A 15,360-nucleotide genomic window follows, 5' to 3' on the forward strand; every position below is an offset into this window, starting at 1 on the left:
TTTTGAGTTTTATTCTGTGAAACAGTTACATCTTTAAGTCTTGTAGAGAGAACTACAGCCATCTTTAGCCCTGGGCCTGCTGTTCTGCCCTGAGATAGCTTATATACACTCTGACTGTATACACTCATATACACTCTGACCTTTGGGCTACAACCACTCCCTGTACTGAAACCTAGGGACTCAAGGCAGAAAGCTGGGCTGCTTTACAGGACTCAGTTTGCCTCGCTTCTTACCTCTCAGACATTGTCCTCATTTCTGATGTTCATTTTCTTGAACATCATTTTTCATATTTTGTTCACTAAAAATTGTTTTAGGCAGAAAATTAAATCTAGTCTTTGCCTCTCTATCTTGGCCAGATTTAGAAGTCTCATATCTTTCTCCAGGACCACGACCTCTCTTACTCCAATTTGCTTTCTCTGTGCTTCATATAGGCTGTGCATCTCCAGTCTGAGACTCATGATGCTCAAAGAGCTTTGGACTTTGAATTAACTTTTGATTATGGATGTTCGACTAATAAAATTTGTACAAATATTACAAAATCCAAAAAAATAAACAAACAAAAAACCCCAAACAAACAAAACCTCCAAGCTTCTGGTCTCTAGTATTTGGATTAAAGATGCTCAACCTGTGTTCTGACATGTCTTTATCACCTGGGACTGTTAGTTCAGAAAGCATTCTGCTTTTTCTAACTGACCAGCCTTCCTTCTTCACTCTCCTTCCTATGTATCGAAGATGCCTTACAGTGATGCTTTACCAACATCTCAATTCCCTTCCCGAGTCTGATAATTTTACCCAGTTGAATGCATAGTGGATTCTCAATAGATTTCATAATGAATAAATAAGAGAGAATGGAGCTCATATTCAGCTAATTTATGATAACTTCATTTTAGAGCTAAGACGTCTCTAAACCAGACCACTGCTTCCTATGCATTTCTCATCGGTAGAGTTGTACTGCAGGCAGGTTATTGTTTATGTAAAAATGTGATTTTTCAGGGGCTGGAGAGATGGCTCAGTGGTTAAGAGCACTGACTGCTCTACCAGAGGTCCTGAGTTCAACTCCCAGCAACCACATGGTGGCTCATAACCGTCTGTAATGGGATTTGATACCCTCATCTGGTGTCTGAAGACAGCTACAATGTACTCACATATATAAAATAAATAAATCTTTTAAAATGTGAATTTTTTACAAGTTCCCATTAATTAGAACATATTAATTACATTTTCCTGTGAAGGTGATAGGTTTATGGGTCATAGCTAAACTAGCAGAAAGACCCAATGATACAACATGAAGGTGATTCAGAGACTAATGCCTCTTTCTTTCCAATTTTATAGGTGAGGGACTAGATTTTGAAAAGACTGGTGGTTCAGTTAAAATAGCTTCCAAAGCTCATACAGTTGGTCAACAGTAGAGTTAAGAATCAATAAGTTGGGGGCTGGTAAGATGGCTCAGCTAGTAAGAACACTGACTGCTCTTCTAAAGGTCCTGAGTTCAATTCCCAGCAACCACATGATGGCTTACAACCACCCATAGTGAGATCTGACGCTCTCCTCTGGTGCGTCTGAAATCAGCTACAGTGTACTTATACATAATAAAAAATACATCCTTTAAAAAAACCAGTAAGTTGAAGCAGCACCCCCATCCCAGATATTGTAGTTCCTCCCTCTAGGCATCTGACATTTGCTGTTTTTAATGCTTCTGTCAGATTTTTGAATGTATGGAATATAATCAAGACTATATTTTTATACTCATCTGTTAAATTTAACCTCTTTGTCAATTCATAGACAATTCTAGCCTAGTGTTCTCACTGTATCACTATCTATCTGGATCTGCAGACAGTTTGAATGTATTTCTCACTAGAATCTACCTTGGCTTCCCAGTGACCCCAGAGTTAGTCAATAGTGGAATACTCGAGTGATTTCTAGGACAAGGTCACAGCATGGCTTATAACGGGGCAGCATGGCATCTCGTCATGCTCTCACACGGAGGAAAGCAGCCTTTGAAATGCTAGCACTTTGCTATGAGAGATTCAACAAGCTCGTGTTCTCGCCCTGCACCACTCCTTGTGTGAGGTGTTATGCCAACAGAACACTCTACAAGTTATAAAATGGGCGATGCAGCAAGTAGAGCTCTCACATATAGAAGGCTCACCAGGACAGGAAACCCCAGAAGTTATTTCCCTAACTGGAAAAAGTTTTGACATGAACAGGAAGAATTTTCAGTTTTACACATTTTTATAGTGTCTATGTAGACATTGAAAATTGCCATTTATATGAACCAGATATTCATACACACAAATAGTAGGAATTAAGGCGAGACAAGGAACAGAAAATAATGAAAGAAACATGAAGAATGGCATTGCAATGAACGCATTTGAAATTCACATGCACAAACAACGCTTGTTGAATAAAGGCAAAATTTAAATACCTATGTGACTCACAACCAAAATGTATATATTGAGCTATAGCCAAAATAAACATTACCCAAAAGTATGACTGATTTGAAATGGTAAAGTGGTTATTCGGATGTTTATCAAATAATTGTAGCTTCCTAGCTTTTGGATACCACTCCACTCATTTTCCTGCCTTTCTTGTGATTGAGTAAGGATGCAGGGTTAGTTCCAGTCATTATTGTTGAGCCATTTCCCTCTGAAACATTTAACTGTAGATATGGGAGTCTTCAGGATCCTCTTTCTGTCTGGGATGGTAATTGACAACTTTAAACCTGACTCATTAGCAAGATTCTGTGATGGATAATAAACAGAGCCCTCCCTGTTGATATGACCATGGAGTGCTAACAGAAAACACATTCTTGTTTTAAGTCATTAAAGGAAAATGTAAGGGTGGTTTGTTACTACAGGACTAACTTGAGTCTTCCTGCCGGATGGATACATCTGCTCTTTCTCTCTTCTGCATGGGATTGCCTTGGGATGAGTACTGGTAAGAATTTAGGCACACTGAAAAAGTAATGTATAGTTAAGAGACAAATGAGGGGGCTGGTGAGATGGCTCAGTGGGTAAGAGCACCCAACTGCTCTTCCGAAGGTCCAGAGTTCAAATCCCAGCAACCACATGGTGGCTCACAACCATCCGTAACGAGATCTGACTCCCTCTTCTGGAGTGTCTGAGGACAGCTACAGTGTACTTACATATAATCAATAAATAAATTAAAAAAAAAAGAGACAAATGAGATGGGGCCACCCTAAAATGAATGCAAATAAACAAGTGATTTTGGCAGACTTAGTAGATTTTATCATTGTACTATCCATACTGCAATGTCTATTACTCCTATGTGGTTCTTTTTAAACAACCCAAGGATTACGGCCATTACACATAGTGATTCATTCTTGATGCTGGATAGACAGGGAGGGAGAGAGATGGTTCTATCTCTTAAACATTTTAGGTTCTATCTCTTAAACATTTTAGACCTCATTTAACCTACATGGTGTGAATTTTATCCTATGAAATGTATTATATGTATTTCCTCTCCTAAAGAGACTATAGTTCTAGCTAAGAATATTTTATATCTCTTTTGTGTACTTGTGGAAAGGTTCTAACACATGAGGCATTCAAGCTGACGTCTGCTCCGCTCCATTAGGGAGCTGTGTTAGGACCCACTACTGACAGTCTCTTGGGCAGACTCACAGTGGATGGGTCTAATCATACATTTTCATTTCCTGAAACTCCTGGAATGTTTACTAAGAATTGTCAGCACGGGAGTGGGGCAGGGCAGGGCAGGGCAGAGAGCAGCACCTTTGCAGTGAGCGCTGTGTTACAGTTATTCTGGCAACTGATGTAGCCAAGTAAATCAAATGAGACACATTTCTAACCTGGCTTCTTTGGACACTTGTTTCATTCTGGGCAACATGTTCTGTTAGGGTTATTTTCCTGTTCACTGCTTCAGGCTCCTGGTGCTTTACTTTGCCAATCTTCTTATTTGCCATTCTTAATTAGAAATGATCCACTGAACCCAGAAGCCAACTGGATTTAACATTTAAAAACTCTGGGGTTGATAATAGAATAAAATGTACTCTGGGAGAATGAACCCACATCTACCCGAGGTCTCGGAATGGTCACCGGCCAAATCACACTGTCACTTCCTTCCCACATCTGATTGTCCATCTGGGATCCCAGCTCACCCACTCCTCTGATTGGAGAGCTCTGCTAAATTTCCCTGTTTCCCTGTCCTGTCTCTTGATTCTGGGTTTAGCTTCACCGGGCAGATCATGTCTTAGAGACCCACTTATCTATGGTGTTGTCTGGGATTCAAGGCATATGCTATTGGGTTTTGCCAAAGATGGCATTATTCTCCAGAGCTCCTTCCTGTTCCACAGCACTTAGCCCCTGGTCTGCGTGCTGAAAGCGGAGAAGCTTATTATTGTTTGTAGTTCTACACACTAAGGACACTGCATTCGCTCTCTATGCCACCCAATTGCCTCACAGTACCTATGATGTGCCTGACAACAGAGCAGCTATTGTGGGATAGAGTGGTGACTAAGAAGGGGGAGGGGGAGAGAATTAGACAAGGATGCATTGTATATATATATGTATGAAATCGACAAGGAATAAAAGTTGTCAAGTAACAAAATTAATTTAAAAAACTTATAGCAGACCTGAATCCCTTTCCTCAGAGGATTCACATTACACTGATCCACAATCCAATTACTCAGATGACTTAACATGGATTCTCTCAGGCTAAACCTGACTCTTCATCCAGCTAGCAAGCAAGTTCAAAATGACTTTTGCAATTCCTAAAGGAGGTCTCAATCATGCTCAAAATTGAATTTTTATCAGAACAAGCTAAAAGATGGTTGGCCCATACCAGGTATGGTTAGAGCACCCCCAATAAGCATATATATTGAGCAAAGTAGAAAATAATCACGTTATACTCAATTTCCCATAACAACAGGGAACATTTTGTTTGACATTAGCCACTTGGCTTCTGAATTAGGACCTGAACTGGGATGCACCTGTCCCATGTACCTTTGCCCAGAGAGGCTGACCAATTTCATGCGCAGTTGTGGCAGGCAACCGTCCTAGACTTAGTCTTGCAACGTGTTTCTCAAGCCATGAGGCTTTCATACAGTCAATGGGAGTGGGTGTGTGCTGGTACCTCGTTTCCTCCTTAACTGGCCTCAACCTCAAAGGACTGCCTCTGGAGACAAACTGATGCGGTAGTGAGAAAAAGCCAGATTCATCCCATCCCATCCCATTGCATATGTTAAACGAGTCCTAAGTGGGATCTGGGGAGAAGACATGGGGAAGGTATGTTTATATGCCAGTGACAAGTGAACCGCCTTCCTGCAAGTAAGGACTCAGCTCTATGCTGAGGTATCTACTGTTTGGTTGGGTCTAAAGAACAGATTCTATCAGGATCCCAAGACCCCATCTCGAATCCCTGTACCTCTTTTTCAGTTCTCCTGAGGCTCTTTTCTGTTCACGATCAAGCGAAATGGACTCTGTCTTTGTCTTGGTGACAAGCCCTGCTGACAACCACTTCCTGCTGCTACCAAGCATATATCAATGTATGGGACCCCACAGTCTGCTGGAAGTTGAGAGACATAGCCAAAGGAAACTAAGGACAAAATAAATACTTTACTACACCTCTCAGAGTTTGTAAGGTTCTTTTAAACTGTCAGACATAGGAACAGGGTGCTCTATGAGTTCTGAGTTCCCAGAATGACTTATGACTTAGACAATACCTAGATGTATTTCAGTAGTATAGCCATATGCACTGAAGGGATGTTGCAGCCCCATAGGTAAGGTGCCTGTCACTTAGAAGATGACCTGGGACTAGGGTCACATGGGAAGGGCTTCCCTTGACTGTTGGCAGAGCTAGGAGAACAGTATGAGGTTCTCACATGGTCTCTAGGATACCATCTTGACTCCATTAGGGACGTGAAGGCAGAAGAAGTCTTGCCTATGAACCCTTGCATGCAGTGCTGAGGATGGACCCCCCAGTGTCTCATGTACGCCAGTCAAATGCCTACTACTGGGCTCCGTTCACTCTCCTCCTAGACATGGCTGTTCTTCCCCAAGTCTTCATGCTTTGGGGTTTCAGTAATGAACAGAGCTTTCTAAAACCTTGTCGGGGTTTCTAGGAAATCCTTACCTCACCTTGTCCTGAAATCCAGCCTCATTGCCAGTATCCACCTTGAGACTCTTTGGACTGATTGCACTCTCCATGCCCCTCTAACTGTGCTGGTCACTAGAACTCAGGTCATCCCTTTAACTCCTCTGCCCTCTACATCCCTTCATACCACACAGCATGTGGTATCACCAGGCATCTTACATATTTTACCTATGTGGGTTTCCACCAGAATATATAAGGCCCATCCGGGCAGGAATTCTTATCTGTTTTTCTCAGGGAGTATTTGGTTTTTTGTTTTTTGTTTTTGTTTTTGATTTTTTTTTTTTGCTGTCTAGAAGAGTGCATGATACACAGTAGGTACTTTGCTGTCCAGAACAGTGCATGGTATACAGTAGGTACTTAAGAAGTATTTGTTGGATGAGTAGGTAAGTGAACACGATAGAGATACCCAGCTCTTGGTGAGAGCCACTAATGACTAGCTATACTTTTACCTTGTACATAACGACCATTTCATTTACTCTTGGAGGCTGCAGGCCATTCCCACAGTCTCTTGATGGACTTCCCAGGTTCTGTCTCATAACACCCTGGGAGGAACCCTTGGCACGCTTTCGTGTCAATGTTTACTAAAACGACTGTGTCCAGTGTCATTACTGGCATTATCCTATCTCAACTCTCTGCCCCCAGTACATTCTTTTATAAAACATTTAATCCAGAAGTCAGCTATTGAGATATTTTTGAGGTCTTGGCATGACAGGATTGTGGCTATAATGATGATCACGTAACCAGGTTAGCAATACTGGTAGACTTATTTTTTTTTCTTGTTTTACTATCTCACTTTAATTTCTGAATCCCTCAGCTCCTCAGAAGCCAGAAATGCTGAGGCAATGACAATACGTCCTTTCCTGGAGGCCTCTACTCATGTAAGCCTTTTGTTGTGATGTCATCATTTTTATTCTGCAACACCAACCGACCAATCAGACATTGTAAAGGCTCCCTCTTTGATGACAAGCTCCATTACTAAGCTTGTCTGTGTGGCATTTCAGGGTAGGTAGAGAGTACCTAGGTGGCTGTGATGGCCTAGTTTTGAGGATTATTATCTATAGCTTTGCAGCAAGTGTTCTGTTAGGTGGTTTCAGAAATGCTAAAATATGAAGCAACATGTCAGACACTTCAACCCGGAAGGGAAACACAGAAGAGTGAGCAGTGTGGTGCTGCCTACATTCACTCCAAGCTCCCAGATGACCTTAGATGAACTCGGCCATAGAAACCAGGCTTATCACCACCTTGCTCCTCGGGAGGCCAAGATGCCTACAAGAGTCCTCAGGAATCTGTGAGATTCCCAAACAACACAAGGAATGCTATATTGAAGGATTACCCTCAGAGGGTCCACCATGCTGATATATAAACTATTTCTCTGTCAACTATATTTTAATTCCTATCCACCTTGGGCCATTTATTCACTCAAATGCAAGCCCAAACCACCACGTAGCCACAGATGGTATAGCCATACCTACAAACTTAACTTTGCTCATGGGTATGGGGACCACTGAATGGTCACTACCAACAGGAAACAGAATCCCTGGATATCCTTACAGATAGAATACCGTTCCTTATCCTGCCACCCTGGACATTGAAATGCAGATACACAGAAACTACTTCTCCATCACTGCTATTTTCAAGTCTTCAAAGTCTCTCTCTAGCTACCCATGAGGGGCCCAGCCCATGGTAGGCACAAGTATATTACCATGTCAGTGGTATACTTGATGCCCATTGGCAAGCCTGGATGAAGCACCTGAGCTATAAAACTTCCTCGCCCTGGATAGGCTGGTAGAGCTGGAAGAAATAGATTTCAAAGGACAGATCTGATGGGCTTATTCCAAAATCTTTACTTGGAAATCCAGTCGTGACAAAATCTAGGCTAAAGAAGAGTGGTGTCTCTTAAGCTGTGGCCACTTCTCTGGCCCAGTAGAGAGGGAAGGCAGGTGTGGTCAAGGTCACCTTTCACTTCTGTGTCTACTTTTGGTTCCCTTCACCTGTCTTTCTTTCTAGATTGTGGAACTGGAATTCACCCAAAGAGTTTACGTCCTCGTGAGAAGCTATTATTGGTTTACAATGGCTGTCTCATCCATATGTATTTGTGAATACACAGTGTGTGCATGAACACAAGCACATTGCCCCCCCCCCAACCACTTTGTAGGATCATGGTCTGAATCTCCTTTCAAGGAATCTGAAACAAGAGAGCCAGATGAATCCTATGCATCCCATTCTCTTCCACAACCCAACTCATTATCTGTTCATTCCTTGTGTTACGGACTAGCATTTATTCTTTTCAGAACTAGTTATTGTGTTAGAGACTAGCATTTATTCTTTTCAGAACTAGTTATTGTGTTAGAGACTAGCATTTATTCTTTTCAGAACTAGTTATTGTGTTACAAACTAGCATTTATTCTTTTCAGAACTAGTTAGTTATTTTCTTAGTACACGTTGGCGTTAATCTCACCAACCATACACTCACACTGGATCTTTCCTCAATGTCATTCCCCCCACCCCCCACCGCCCTGATCCTCCAAGTGCTATCTATATATGTACAACCCATGATATTCCTTCTCCATGGTACACATGTGGAATAATATGGCAGATGCTAGATCCCAGACTGCTCTCTCTATACATTGCCTTTGAGCTGCCAACACATAACCAACTTTGCATATGCCCAGAGCTCCAGGCTAGTGTTTCTTCTCTAGCTCAATGTTCTCTTCAGGTACAGCATATTTCCTAATGGTGTCTCTTTTGTCTTGAAGCTGAAATAACTCAACAGTTCAATTTTTAATAGCATACACTGAATAGGAAGAATGAAAATGGAGAGGAGCATCCATGGACTAAGTAAGGTCCATGCCTTCTGAGTATTCCCAAATGTTTAGAGGATGGAATTATCTGTAACTTGCTTCTGTAGTCTGTTTATTAGTCTTTATAGGGCCCAAGGCTTTATAATGTTTATGGGATGAGAGTCCAAGTAACAATATGCATGGGAGGATATTTTCATAACACCAGAGCATTTGTGAGACAGAGGAGGGAAAATTGGAACTAAAATTCTAAAGTCCACAGACAGAGCTACCACCTGTGAGGTTCAGTGGGGACCCAGACTTCCATCATGAGGAGTGTTTGAGAACATAACTAAAACAGTAAGTACCAGGAAGGGTGATTTTATCCTCCACTTCTTTTTAGTGGGGGGCAGGGGGGGAGGGAGAAAGTTTGAGCATCCAAGAATGTGATATATGAGCCATTCAGTTGAAAACACACTCACTTTGCTGTATGTGTTAGTGATGGAGAAAATGTTCAATTATGTCTATTAATGGAATAGAAGTGGTGGTACATGGAATCAAGACATCATTTCCATTTCTTTGGGGAGTGTTGTGTGTGCTTTTCCCTAGCAGGTTTGTTTTTGTAGTGATTAGTTCTAGCTCAGGCTATTAATAAAATGAGTTAGTATTTCAGCTGTACACTACCCAGTAGGAGAAGAGTTTACAGTACAAAGAACCCACGCAGGGCTCAGAACTTGCCAGTTAGTCACTCATGTGGATGGAAGCAAAGAACATATATGCCCTGCAGAGCAACTTCCCAAGATGAGCATCCCAAGATGGAGCTTCACCTAATATAATGAAGACAGTCACAGGAGGAGAAACTTTGGACCTGATAAAGGCCACTGAGGCTTTTCAACCTTGGGAGGCCATATGCCTCTTTGTGTACCAATTTCATTATCTGTGTAGTGTTCTGTGTACTAGGGTCACTGGTAAGGAGGAAGTAAGAGTCCAAAATGGCTTGCAGGCACAGCGATAAAATACTGTGTGTCCGTCAGAAAACAACAAAATATCATTGTCACCTCCTGTTCTGGATGTGTGCCTTGCTTTACTTCCTGAAGGCTTGGTACCTGGGCTTTAGCTTCTGATGCATAGTCCATTAAAAAATAAGTTTCACTTCTTGAGGATTTTACTTTTCACAGGCAGCTGGTCTGATAGTGCCTAACACCCAAGGAACGGGTGCATCCCTTCTTCCATAGTTGATTTGTTTTATTAGGCAGTTTCCCTAACCTAGTGGGTCTCAGAGTGTGGTCCTTAAACCAACAGCATCAGTAGTACCTGGACTCTGGTAGAAATGCAGATTCACCTGTCTACTCCAAGTGGACTGAATCACAGAATTCTGAGAGTGGGGCCCAGGATCTGTGTTCCAACAAGCACTTGAGGTAACTGTGATATATATTGGACTCATACATATATATGAGTTTGAGAATGACTGCTTTAGGCCAAAGGAGAAAATGGAAAACTAGGATCTGAGCATTCAGATGTGCCAGAGGAAGTGGCTTGGGGTCTTTTCCAATCACACTATACTACTAGCTGTTTAGAGCTGGGTACAAAGTGACATGTTACATTGTGTTAAAGGCACTTCTCTGTTACACATAAAAAGAGCAGACATATCTGCAATCTGTAAACTCATATGTATTATACACAGATTATATATGTGTGTATGTGTTACATGTTGATCTGGCATACCAGGTTCTCTTAACAATGCATCCCTACCTCTGTCACGTTCTGCATTTCCTCCTTGATTTATTTTCCTTGTAACAATTATTGCTTTCTAATATGATGTGTTAATTCTTCGTGTTTTGTCTCTCTCTTCCAATGAGAACTTTATCTTCTGAAGGTGACATGTTTTATTCCTTCCTGTATTTGGCCATACTACCCTGGAACGTGTCCTCTCATCATTCACATTCCTAGCTCTGAGAACCCTGTCTAGCCCCTACTATTCCCTCAGTAAATATTTGTTGAATGAGTGACTTCTTGCTCTGGGAGCTAAAAAAACACCACTGAGGTCAAACCAAACACTGTAGCACCTGTGTATCCCCTAACCTGTCAGTTTCACGACAGCAGGAAACTTTGTCCACAAACAAGACTCTGGTCAGTGCCATCCTCAGGAGCATAGTTCATCATTTCCAAATGTCCCATTTGGGTCTCGCTAGTTATGGGGCAGTGTCTTAAGTGCCTGACATGTTCATACAGCTGACTGGGGCTAGTATACAGCTATGCAAAGGAACTGTGAGACACATTAGAAATGATAACATAAAAACAGAAGTCAGGGGCCCGGGTTCTAGTTTTTACTCTGCCTGCCATTAGGCATATAACATTGTCTGCCTTGGTTTCATCTTACTGGCCTCATTTCTTCTTTCAATTGTTATACATCTATCCATGTGTATGTAGTCTGACTAAAGCATGTTTCCTGAACCGGTGTGTTCCATATGAACAGGGTCTATTGGCTTACCTACTTTTTAATGTCCAGCCAGCAGTTGGAGGCATTTCTTAAATATATGGAGTAAACAAATCCCTGTGGGAACTAACTGATGATTTCAGCCTTATTGGCCTGTGCTCTGCTAATAAGTCACCAAGCAGCATGTATGTTGCAGAGACCCTGACCTAAAGAGATCTCTAGTCATTAGGAAGAACAGAATCCTGGTCTGCACCGGCCACTGATGCAGAGTGGAGGTGGCCATGCCATGGAAAGCTCAGGCTAGCCACTTGGCTATCAACCCCGTGGCTTGGAAAAGCATGGATATAGCAATGACAAACCGCAGAATCACAAGTCTATTATTTCTAGTGTTCAGGTCATTAGGAAAATAAACAAAACACTGCTGACCTCTCCAACTGACTTCAAAAAAAAAACCCACAGGAAAAAAAAATCGGTGGCTTCTTAGTGTTTTAGTGCCATGAGAAGTACGCTCAAGAAACGGAAGCCACCTTGTCTGGTCCTGTCTCTGCAGCCCCTGTACACACTTGTTAGCTGATGAAATTTCTAAGGATTCCCCCATCCACCAAGGACTAAACCCTACAAGGCTGTTACTAGCTCACTGGAATGCCCTCACCATCCTCAGTGGCTGGAGGGATCACTTCTCAAAGTATCTACTTCTGGAAATGTATGTTTCCTCAATGGGTCTTGCAATGTGCTATGGCTTGATATCAAAATTTGAAAATAAGAATCAACAGTTGATTATCCCACGAAGGTGCTGACCTAACACTAAATGGAACAAGTCCAGAGTTGACCTGTTTGTTCTGGGCTGCCTTTGCCTCTCTCTCCTTCCACTATGCTCTTTCCCCCAATCCCTCCCTCCCCGGTTGAGAGAATATCACTCCTGACTCTGCCCCACCCCTTCTGCCTTTCCCCCACTAGTCTCATCTACAGATGGTCATTCATCTTTGTTCTGGAAAACAAGTTCTGTTGCTAGGATACCAGGAAATAAAATGGCTGTGGTTGATAGGATTCTTATTAATGACTGCGATTGCAGGTGTGCCGCCATCCTGCCACAGAGACAGACACACTCTATGCATCTGTCCTCAGCTTGACAGGTCTTTCCAGAAAGTGGGAAGGCAGAGAATTTAAGGGCCTCCGAGCTCAACAAAAGGCATTTATAAATCACTATATATCAACAGCCTGCTTTAGAATCATTTTATTAGAACACATCCAAGAAAGAGACATATGGAAAAAAGACAGCAGCAAATCTCAGTCATGCAAATGCCCGTGTTAAGGTTCTCCATTGGATTTAAGTTCAAGTACAAAGACAGGTCCTTTCCTGAGCCAGGTGCACGTCCAGAGAATGACACTGTGCATTGCGAACATATACCCTTCGCAGAGTTCAGAACACTGAACAAGCCACTTCTCACAGTAAGCGTGTGAGACACATGGGAGTGTAAACTTTTAAGGACCCTCTTCCCTGCCCTCCCCATCACCCAGCCTGGGAAGTGAGCCCAACTTCGGGACCTCTTAGAAATTAGGTTTAGTTTATTGAAAATAAAGCAGTGGGCCTTAAAAAAAGGTTAGAAAATGAGTGTTTTACATATATATATTTATATTATATTATATTTATATCTATTTATATGATATGGAGTCATCCCTGCCTCTTGCCTTGGTATAGGGGTTGGGGTGGGGGTCCCATGAAACTTTCTTAGGGGTTAGGGTTCTTTCTCGAATGTTATGGAAGCTGGAGGACTTTAAAAAATTTATTATGAAAAATTGGAAACATATACAAAAGTGAGAAAAGTATACTGAACACCCAAGTACCATCTAGTACCCAATAACTGTCAACACGTGGCCGGTTGGCTTCATTTAGGTCTTCGTGCATTCCCCACCCCACCCAACAGGATTGCTTGAAGTAAATAGGACTAGAATGGTGGTCTTTGCCCCAGAGACCTCAGAAAGGAGTGGTGAGGAGGCTGCATCAAACAGAACTGTGTTGAAGGAAGCGGCTGCTGCCAGTATTGGGGAAAGGCTGGATTCGACCCTCCCCATCTGTATCTCAGGCCCGCCCCCACACATTCTCATGATGTAGAGGAGAGGAGCTACAGCATCGGATGGCCTTGTCCAGACTGGGGGCGGGTCACTGATCACAGGAATGTTCAACCTGAAGGGAAACTAAAACCAAATGTGCCCGTTATCTACCCTGTCTACTTGAGCTGCAGACTTTTTGGGCAGTGAGGGCCTGATGTGGGAGTGGGGGTCGGGTAGAATCCCTGGTATGTCAGGTTGGGAGCTGGGGAAGTACATGGGGCCCTGGGGCCTCTTGGTAAATCCCTGTTGCCCCACCATTTTGGACTTTGGATCGAAGCTCAGAAACCTCAAAATTGCACCCAGGAGAGAAGCAGGGAGGCCCGGGGTGAGCCCATGGCCCAGGCGGGCAGATTTTGCTTGGAACATGTTGCCCTCTGAGCAAAGGCTGCACCCCATACCAGCCCTGTCAGAGCAGTCTCAATAGAGTTGGGTGATTGGAGTCCTGGTGGGAGGTCCCAACGGTGCCACGGCTAACCCGGTGAGCTGCAGGGACAAGTCCCAGGCTGCGCGCTAAACGTAAGTGGAGAAAGGATCTCCAGGTCCCAGGTGCCAACGAGGAACAAGGTTGCCATCCTGTTAAGAAAAGGGCTGGGCTCTGTGATTTGCATATGACTTTGCAAAAATCTGCATGAGATCCCATAGCCCTTTACAGAAAAACAAGTGTTAAACCAGCAGTGCAACCTACTCCTAGTAACCCGATGCACAGACTACGACCTGCAAGACATAACCATTCCTTCTTTCAGAAGAGAACAGAGAGGAAGCAGAGTTGGGTAAGATCTCCCTCAGTCTGAAGGTTCACAAGAGTCCAAGCAGGTCCAGGATCCAGAATAGGATCACTGACTGGTCACTTGATGCCAGAATTCACATCCATCTCTTTTCAACTCATGAGACCTTCCCCCCCCATTGACCAGTCCTGCAGTGGTTTCTCAATGTCTCAGACAAATATATAACAGGGGCAGCAGGAACAGCGTTGCCAGGAGAGTAATACATAACAGACCCTACTGGCAGAGATCTCTTACGCTTACACAGTATCCCTGTTATACTTTTCTTAAACTCTTTCAGGGTCCCACACCCTTCCAAGCCTAGATGTAACATTTAATTGAGAAAGAGAAATGTAGAAAAGGTTGCCTATTCCTGTAGATGTTTGATGGCAATGGACTTAAAAATGTGTGATTTTTGTGTAGGGCTAGAGCCCATGACATGCGGCAACCTGTAGTTTCCCTTTGGTATGGGGCTGGTTTGGCCAGACTACAAGGCAGTCTGAAGGAGTAAATTGCTAAGTGGGCCAGTGAGTGTGGGCAGATTAGAAGCCCAGCATCTAGGTGAAACAATGGGTTATTGTTCCTCTAAGGAAAATGGCAAGCTTCTAGTAGCCACTAGCAGAGTAGAGGATTTTAAATGGCAATGGGTCCCAGGGAAGAGAACAGTGCGGGGTCTCGACTTCAGGTTTCACATGGAGTCCAGGGCTGCCTTACACCTGCCCCACGGAAATGAGAGCTCCGGGTTGAAACTCTCCCAGGCAGAATTTCAGCCGAGGAGAGAGGAGAGGAAACTTGGGCACCAAGCTGAATGGCATATTTATTCTAGCTGTCCAGAAGGCAGAAGGAGAAGAGATTTGCGAGAAAGCCTGGAGCTGTCTATGTGCACATGGAAGTCACTCAGGGTCAAGTCCCTCAGGTGCCCAGTGACATCACTGTAGTATGCTTAAAGGGCTCAAGAATATGAAAGCACAATTTCCTCAGCCCAATGTTGTCCTAATAGGAATGAAGGAAGGGGCGTGTGTCAGCGATGCTCACTCAATAGTCAATAGTCTCATGCCATGTTTACTACCATTCCTAGGCTAGTTAATATATGCGCTATACAGCCCGTAGAATCTATCTCAATGGTAGAACTGGATAATTTTAT

General features: G+C 43.1%; 1 protein-coding gene across 24 annotated transcripts in view; it reads right to left on the minus strand.

The window, feature by feature from the left end:
• Kalrn (kalirin RhoGEF kinase) overlaps window positions 1–15,360 on the minus strand; it is a 606,229-nt gene that overhangs the window by 162,046 nt on the left and 428,823 nt on the right. For 4 of the 24 annotated variants that reach the window (XM_029470438.1, XM_029470439.1, XM_029470437.1 and 1 more), the window contains exon 34: window positions 13,966–14,028. The exons of 18 other annotated variants lie outside the window; for them this stretch is intronic. In XM_029470438.1, coding sequence (XP_029326298.1) covers window positions 13,966–14,028 — 63 coding nt within the window. Of the gene's footprint in view, window positions 1–12,562; window positions 14,029–15,360 lie in introns of those variants that run through there. 2 more of the 24 variants (XM_029470436.1, XM_021185400.1) reach the window with 2 other exon arrangements.

This window comes from Mus caroli, chromosome 16, assembly GCF_900094665.2.
Source record: "Mus caroli chromosome 16, CAROLI_EIJ_v1.1, whole genome shotgun sequence".
NCBI classification, from domain to species: Eukaryota; Metazoa; Chordata; class Mammalia; order Rodentia; family Muridae; genus Mus; species Mus caroli.